The 9,154-nt window shown below is 43.3% G+C and overlaps 1 protein-coding gene across 2 annotated transcripts in view; it reads left to right on the top strand.

The window, feature by feature from the left end:
* Window positions 1-4,500, top strand: part of LOC109888670 (transmembrane protein 100) — a 17,523-nt gene extending 13,023 nt beyond the window's left edge. The window contains exons 1-2 of one of the 2 annotated variants that reach the window (XM_020479833.2): window positions 226-328; window positions 678-4,500. In XM_020479833.2, the coding sequence (XP_020335422.1) occupies window positions 812-1,219 (408 nt within the window). In that variant the 5' untranslated portion in view covers window positions 226-328; window positions 678-811 and the 3' untranslated portion in view covers window positions 1,220-4,500. Of the gene's footprint in view, window positions 1-225; window positions 329-677 lie in introns of those variants that run through there. The other variant, XM_031804815.1, reaches the window with a different exon arrangement.
* The last annotated feature ends 4,654 nt before the right edge of the window (window positions 4,501-9,154 follow it).

Genomic DNA, 9,154 nt, shown 5'->3' on the forward strand with positions numbered 1-9,154 from the left:
ACATAAATACAAACAAAATGGATCAGAGTGAAGGAGCTGAAGAGGAGATGGTTAACAATCTTCTATCATCCCTCTCCTTCCCAACAGCCCCCCTCCACATCCCCCTGCATCCCTCTAGTCTTTGACGTCACTGTGACTGTGCAGCCAATCAGGTTCCTGAGTCACACCCACCACCTTTCCTTAGCCAATCCTCCTTCTCTCAGTCTTTTTAAACCCCACAAGCTCTGGAAACACAACACACACACACCTGGGAGCAAAGCAGTGCGGACGGATGCAACATAAAACACACACTAAGAACTACACCACGTACCACACACACCGAGACAGAGTAAGTGGATCGTCTTGCAAAGAGATTGCATGTGAAGCTAGAGCTCGTATCTCTCTCCCTTTCTCTTTCTGTCTGAATCTTTCTCTTTCTGTCTGAATCTTTCTCTTTCTGTCTGAATCTTTCTCTTTCTGTCTGAATCTTTCTCTTTGTCTCTTTTTTCTGACTTCATCAGTCTCTTCCTCTTCCTCTTCCTGTCTCCATTTATTTTTATTTATCCAGATAACTTCTTCATCCCCTCTCTCTCTCTCTCTCTCTCTCTCTCTCTCCATTCTGCCTGTCTTTCTCTCTCCATATATCTCAATGTCTCCCTCCTGTTACTAATCTCTTCTCTCCGTCTTTCACCCTCCAGACAAATGCTGACTCCAGACAACCTCATCAGAGGAAGCAGCAGCCCCAGTAGCAGCAGAAAGAAGAGAACCACGAGGAAAACCACCAGAGGAACCCCTCTCACTCCTCTCCTCTTCCAAGGACCTCAGCTCTGAGATGGGCTGCTCCTCGGGACGCCAGGCCCCAGGGCTTCACTCAGACCTGGACTGTGGCAGCAGTCTACCCCCGGAGTCGCCCCATGGAGGAGGGGACCTGGTCTTACCCCCAGAGTCACTCTCTACGCTGCAGTGTCTGGCCCAGGCCACGGGTGGTACGGAGAAGTCCTGGTACCGCTGTGTGTTTCCGTTTGGGGTGATCTCTTTGGTGATCGGGGTAGCGGGAACGGCAGTCACCTTCATGTATAACACGCCAGACCTGTACCAGACCAAGGTGGTGTCCATGGTGCTGCTGGTCGTGGGGGTGGTCATGCTGCTGATGGCGGCCATCTGCTGGAGGGACCACAGGCTGAAGAGGAGGAAGAAGAAGGAGGGAGGTTTCTTCTGCTCCGAACAGGGCAACTTGTGAGGTCTGGAGGAGGAAGGAGGGGGGATTGATGGTACAGAGACATAGACACAAATAGATGGATGGATGAACATCTGAAAGGTCCAAACCGATCAACCTGGCACGTGCTTAACTCTCGGAGCGAGACACTAGATCTCACTGAACTGGAGAAGTGGTGGAAAGGGTTGAGAGTTCCTCTTCCTTGTTTGGAATCCTAACCTCCATCTCCTCCACTTTTTCCTCTCTCTGTTTTTCCAATCCCCGTGTCTCTGAGGATGATTACTCTGTTACTCTGAGGAGGGAGGGTGGGAGGGAAGGAGAAAGAGAGAGACATAAAAGGATGGATGGGACAGACATAGATACACATGGATGGATGGAAACGTGCTGAGTTGAACATCTGAAAGGTCCAAACCATTCAACCTTGGAAATCTAACCTCATTCTTCTCCTTAAATTTTTCCTCTTTCCTCTTCCTCTGTTTTCACAGTTTCAAGTTTAGAGAGTTCTGCCAACAGTTAACTGTAGATCCTGCCAACCAACTGTAGCAGTGTGATGTCTCATCAGAATTCTGATATCAGGGTGTGTACAAAATGGCATCCTATTCCCTACATAGTGTATTCCCTATTCCTTACATTGTGCACAGTGTAGGGAATAGGACGCCATTTTGGACGCAAGCCTTTGTGTTCACGCTTTGCATTCATAGAATGGGTTGAGATGTTTACTTTACTCCACTGGTTTAATTATTGCTGCGTCAGTAATACATTGTGATGAATTGATTTGTGTACATGCACCTCTAACTGGTTTAAATTCATGGTTGAAGGTTTCACATAATGACATCACCCTGCGACAAGACTGCTGTAAGCTTGTCATCTTTATGGTTGATATTACATTTATGTTTGGTATTATGTTTATGTTTGGTGCACTCTTAGATATGCAGAGGTTTTTGGACTGATAAATAAGTTCCTATCATAAATCGCATGCCCGACCTGGGTCAAATACTTTCAAATATGCGAGCCACGGTTGATTTACTTTAGCCCGACTCAATTGAACAAATGGAATGGTCCCAGAAGTGTAAACGCCAAGCTAAACCAAGTCATCCTCAAATACTTTGTAATATTTCTAGGTTTTTGACATAATGTATTTGACATAATGTATTTGTCGCAGGTCAGATCACTAGGTATGGTGTCTTACATTGCCACGTTTTGAATCAATGTCTTAAAATGAATGTATGTAACTATATATCTATATATTGTGTACAGATTGTGTACAGTATAGTTTATTGGGAAATGTTTATTTGTACTTATTTTCTATTTGAGATTTAAATGATTCAACTAGAGAGATATAAGTGAATTTGATATAGTAATCTGTCCGTTTCCTTGCAGTCTCTTCATTACCATTCTGCATCGATCTCCTTCTGTTGGGTAGATTTAGTGTGCATCCAAAATTGCACCCTATTTTCTGTATACAGTAGTGCCTACTTTTTAAAGTAGTGCACTAATTAGTGAATAGGGTTTAATTTGGGGCACCACCTTACTTTCCCCAGTTGGGAAACATTATTAGCAGCAAGCTGTCAGTCAGAGTGTTGGCATGGCCTCTGCTTTTCTTTCAGTGCCTTTATTTCAACATTCAAAATGTCTCTGTAATGGGTTCACTTCAGCCTGTCCAGCCAGTCAGTGACACAGTGCCAAAAGGAGATGTGGCTATTATCTCTGTGTGTAGTCTTGGTGTTTTTCATATTTTGTTGAATTAAAACCTGTAATTTAAATTGATTTTTATTTGGATTTCATGCAATGGACATACAGAAAATACTCTAAATTGGTGAAGTGAAAAAAAAAAAAAAAATTGTTTCGAAAAATTCTCAAAAATAACAAATGGAAAAGTGGTAACTGCAATATGTATTCACCCCCTTTGCTTATGAAGCCACTAAATAAGATCTGGTGCAACCAATTACCTTCAGAAGTCACATAATTAGTTAAATAAAGTCCACCTGTGTACAATCTAAGTGTAACATGATCTGTCACATGATCTCAGTATATATACACCTGCTCTGAAAGGCGCCAGAGTCTGCAACACCACTAAGCAAGTGGCATCACCAAGCAAGCGACACTATGAAGCACAAGGAGCTCTCCAAACAGGTCAGGGACAAAGTTGTGGCGAAGTACAGATCAGGGTTGGGCTATAAAAAATATTAGAAACTTTGAACATCCCACGGAGCACCATTAAATCCATTATTAAAAAATAGAAAGAATATGGCACCATAGCAAACCTGCCAAGAGAGGGCCGCCCACCAAAACTCACAGACCAGGCAAGGAGCCATTAACCAGAGCGGCAACAAAGAGACCAAAGATAACCCTGAAGGAGATGCAAAGCTCCACAGCGAAGATTGGGGTATCTGTCCATAGGACCACGTTGTCTGGAGTGCAGCAACACCTCTCATCACCTCGAGAACCTTGAGAACACCATGTTTTTCATCGGCAGGGACTGGGAAACTGGTCAGAATCGAAGCAATGATGGATGGCACTAAATACAGGGAGATTCTTGAGGTAAACCTGTTTCAGTCTTCCAGAGATTTAAAACTGGGATGGAGGTTCACCTTCCAGCAGGACAATGACCCTAAGCATACTGCTAAAGCAACACTTGGGTGGTTTAAGGGGAAACATTTAAATGTCTTGGAATGGCCTAGTCAAAGCCCAGACCTTGGAAAGGCCAAGTCAAAGCCCAGACCTCAATCCAATTGAAAATCTGTGGAATGACTTAAATATTACTGTACACCAGCAGAACCCATCCAACTTGAAGGAGCTAGAGCAGTTTTTGCCTTGAAGAATGTGCAAAAATCCCAGTGGCTAGATGGATTTGCCAAGCTTATAGAGATATATCCCAACAGACTTGCAGCTGTCATTGCTGCAAAAGGTGGCTCTACAAAGTATTGACTTTTGGGGGGGTGAATAGTTATGCACGCTGAAGTTTAGAGTTTTTTTGTTCTTTTGGTTTTCTGTTCTTAATATTTTGCATCTTCAAAGTGGTACCTTTGCAAGCCTGTGTGTGTATGTGTGTGAATGTGTGTGTGTGACAGTTTCTGAGCCGTTACATAAATCCTTGAACTACAAATCAAACCGTCTCAGTCCCTTTGAAGAAAGAAGGACACCAGATTTACACCAGACCCACTGACACACTGGAATTCACTACATTATTGTTCACCTGCTGTAAATACAATTCATACACTCTGAATTAAATGCAATATTTTAATGTGAAACTACACCCGTGTAAATAATAATTATTTATGTCAATAAAATTGAAGAAAATGGCAGTCAGTCAGAATATGTCAGGATGCCTAGAAAGCCAACCAATCCACTTATATAAGGATCCTCTGTACATAGGGCCTAAAATAACTCCAGCTGCAGAAAGAGAGGGGGATATAAATGTAGTAATCTCCCTCGCAGAGGAGGCTGGTGGGAGGAGCTATAGGAGGACAGGCTCATTGTAATGGCTGGAATGGAATCAATGGAATGGTATCAAACACATCAAACAAATGGAAACCAAATGTTTGACTCCTCCCACCAGCCTCCTCTGCTACCTCAGTGGTAGGCTCCCACACAGTGTTGCACCAAATACATTTTGATCGCTCGCTCTCTCTCTCTCTCTCTCTCTCTCTCTCTCTCTCTCTCTCTCTCTCTCTCTCTCTCTCTCTCTGTAATCACTCTCAATGCAAATAGTCTGAGTAGCCATTTGAATAGCTGTTCAGGAGTCTTATGGCTTGGGGGTAGAAGCTGTTATTAAGAAGCCTCTCGGACCTAGACTTGGCGCTCTGGTACCGCTTGCAGTGCGGTAGCAGAGAGAACAGTCTATGACTAGGGTGGCTGGTGTCTTTGACAATTTTTAGGGCCTTCCTCTGACACCGCCTGATATAAAGGTCCTGGATGGCAGGAAGCTTGGCCCCGGTGATGTAATGGGCCGAACGCACTACCTTTGTAGTGCCCTGCGGTCGGAGGACGTGCAGTTGCCATACCAGGCAGTGATGCAACCCGTCAGGATGCTCTTGATGGTGCAGCTATAGAACCTTTTGAGGATCTGAGCACCCATGACAATTTTTCTTTTCAGCCTAAAACCCCAAACAGCAAGCAATGCAGGTGAACAGGTCAGGGTTCCATAGCCGCAGGCAGAACAGTTGAAACTGGAGCAGCAGCACGGCCAGGTGGACTGGGGACAGCAAGGAGTCATCATGCCAGGTAGTCCTGAGGCATGGTCCTAGGGCTCAGGTCCTCCGAGAGGAAGAACGACAGAAAGAAAGAGAGAAAGAGAGAGAGAGAGAAAGATAGAATTAGAGAGAGCATACTTAAATTCACACAGGACACCGGATAAGACAGGAGAAATACTCCAGATATAACAGACTGACCCTCGCTCTACGACACATAAACTACTGCAGCATAAATACTGGAGGCTGAGACAGGAGGGGTCAGTAGACACTGTGGCCCCATCCGATGACACCCCCGGCAGCAGCAACTCAAGAGGGAGCCACCAACACAGAGGATAATGAGGTGCTGGACAGAGGAGGCAGACTCAATTCTGCAGGACTATTTTGAGAATACTGATTGGAATATGTTCAAAGATTCATCCAACCAAGGGCTCATCCATCAACATTGAGGAATATATATCCTCAGTCACAGGCTTCATTAGGAAATGTGTGGATGTTTTACCCACAACAACAATGTGGACATAACCCAACCAAAATCCCTGAATGAACAGAGATCTCTGTACAATGCTGAGAGCCCGTAGTGCAGCATTCAATGTCAGCAGAATGGACCCAGGGGTCAAGTTTTACACCTGTACATAAATATTGGACAATAAATTGGGCCTTCCTGTATTATACTTACAGTATGCTAAAATGTTTATTCTATTCTACTGAGCCATTTACTTTATGTTCGTGTTCTTATCTTGTATTATTTCTTATTGTAGTTGCATTGTCGAGAAGGAACCTGCAAGTAAGCATTTAGTTGGAGGATGTACACCAGTGGAGGCTGCTGAGGGGAGGACGGCTTGTAGTAATGGCTGGAACAGAGTCAATGGAATAGTATCAAGCATGTGGTTTCCATGTGGTTGATACCAATCCCTTGACTCCATTCCAGACATTACTATGAGCCGTCCTCTCCTCAGCAGCCTCCACTGATGTACACTGAGTATACCAAACATTAGGATAATTTTGAGTTGCACCTCTCATTTTGCCTTCAGAACAGTCTCAAATCGTAGGTGCATGGACTGTACAAGGTGTCGAAAGCGTTCCACAGGGATGCTGGCACAGGTTGACTCAAATGCTTCCCACAGTTGTGTCAAGTTGGCTGGATGTCCTTTGGGTGGTGGACAATCCTCGATATACATGGGTTTACTGTTGAGGATTAAAAACCCAGCAGCATTGCAGTTCTTGACACAAACCGGTGCATCTGGCACTTACTAACTAACCCCGTTCAAAGACACATCTTTTGTCTTGCCCATTCACCCTCTGAATGGCACACATACACAATCCATGTGTCAATTGTCTCAAGGCTTAAAAATCCTTCTTTAACCATCTCCTCCCCTTCATCTACACTGACTGAAGTGGATTTAACAAGTGACATCAATAAGGGATCTTAGCTTTCACCTGGATTCAGCTGGTCAATCTATGTCATGGAAAGAGCAGAAGTTCTTAAAGTTTTGCATACTCAGTGTATACCATGTGTATCCCGTACGACTAATAAAACCCAATTAGCACACTCCAAAGTCGTATGTCATGTCCTCAGCACTAACACCTTCAGTCAGTCACTGTGAATGGAGGGAGAGACAGAGCTACTGTAGTGTCTGAGTCACTGCTAACAATAATGTTGGATCATACATTTGTTTATAAAAACAAGACAATAATGGTACCAATAATTTATTTTACTACACCGGATGCTTGTCCTTGAATTTAATATTTTCAAATCGCACACAGAAGTAGTTATAGGGATAATTTCGTTTCTAATGGCACCCTGCAGTACCACGGTCGGCCTTCAACTTTAGCTACTCAATGAGAAGGGGCAGCATTGAGCTAGCCTCCAACGTCACTTCCTGGAGTTACTGAAACTGCGGAAGTTATGTCTCCATGAGACGCCATCTTAACCCACTTAATTTGGCTTCAAAGCGCTATTGCGTCTTCACATATGAATGAATGGTGTCACGTGATCGATGGAATTGTCCATTCATATATGTAATTTAATTCAACCTCCTACCTGAGCATAGCAGGAAGTAGGCTTCAGTTCCTCTTCAACTACGTGGTAAGTATGCAATGCACCACCATGCTTGAAAATATGAAGAGTGGTACTCAGTGATGTGTTGTGTTGGATTTGCTCCAAACATAACACTTTGTATTCAGAACATGAAGTTAACACACAATAAAATCCCAGGGCATAGACATGTCTTATATGGCCAGAAAGCTTAAATTCTTGTTAATCTAATCACACTGTCCAATTTAGAATAGCTATTACATTGAAAGAATACCATGCTATTGTTTGAGGACAGTGCACAACAACAAAACACTTCTATCATGGCAACTGGTTTGATACATTCACCCAAGTTAATTATCCTACTCTGCTGTGTTAGTTATCCTAACCTGCCACGTTAATTATCCTAATCTGCCACGTTAATTATCCTAACCTGCCACGTTAATTATCCTAATCTGCCACGTTAATTATCCTAATCTGCCACGTTAATTCTCCTAACCTGCTGTGTTGGTTCTCCTAACCTGCTGTGTTAATTCTCCTAATCTGCTGTGTTAATTCTCCTAACCTGCTGTGTCAGTTCTCCTAACCTGATGTGTTAATTCTACTAACCAACTCATTACAGTTGTAAACTGCCTGGTATGAGTTCACATATTGTCACACATTGTCAGATGCCAGCCTGTGAAGAAAAACATTAGATTAACAATTTTCTCTATATTATCAATTGAGTAGATAGGTGGGGAAACAATTAAGTATCCTTGAAAGCTTGAAGCCATAATAGCCATGGACTAACTCAAGGATAGTTGGGTTGATGTACTCCTCATCTCGTTAACAAGACAAACTACACGGGGTCTGGTAACATTCTGCACCTCCCAATAGTTAAAAAAGAAAATCACAGGTTATCTGACTAGAATGGACAGGTGAGTCATCATGTGATATATAGCCTGGCTGATACATTTGCACAAGGGGACTGAATGCACACACAGATGGGTGTGTTCACACACACCTGGTTTATAGAGGTGCATGGATGCAGAGTGGATGTCCTAATTATGGTTTGTTCAACAGGAGAGTTGAACATGCAGTTGGAATATACTGGAACACTAGAACACACTAGAACACTGGAACACTAGAACACACTAGAACACTGGAACACTAGAACACTGGAACACTGGAACACACTAGAACGCTAGAACAGTGGAACACTAGAACACACTAGAACACAGTAGAACACTGAAACACTGGAACACACTAGAACACTGGAACACACTAGAACACAGTAGACCACTGGAACACTAGAACACTGGAACACACTAGAACACTGGAACACACTAGAACACTGGAACACTAGAACACACTAGAACACTGGAACACTAGAACACACTAGAACACTGGAACACTAGAACACTGGAACACACTAGAACACTGGAACACTGGAACACACTAGAACACTAGAACACACTAGAACACTAGAACACTGGAACACACTAGAACACTAGAACACACTAGAACACTGGAACACTGGAACACACTAGAACACTAGAACACTGGAACACACTAGAACACTAGAACACTGGAAAACACTAGAACACTGGAACACTAGAACACACTAGAACACACTAGAACACTGGAACACTGGAACACACTAGAACAGTAGAACACTGGAACACTAGAACACACTAGAACACTGGAACACTAGAACACTGGAACACACTAGAACACTGGAACACACTAGAACAC

The sequence above is a fragment of the Oncorhynchus kisutch genome, linkage group LG25, assembly GCF_002021735.2.
Source record: "Oncorhynchus kisutch isolate 150728-3 linkage group LG25, Okis_V2, whole genome shotgun sequence".
NCBI classification, from domain to species: Eukaryota; Metazoa; Chordata; class Actinopteri; order Salmoniformes; family Salmonidae; genus Oncorhynchus; species Oncorhynchus kisutch.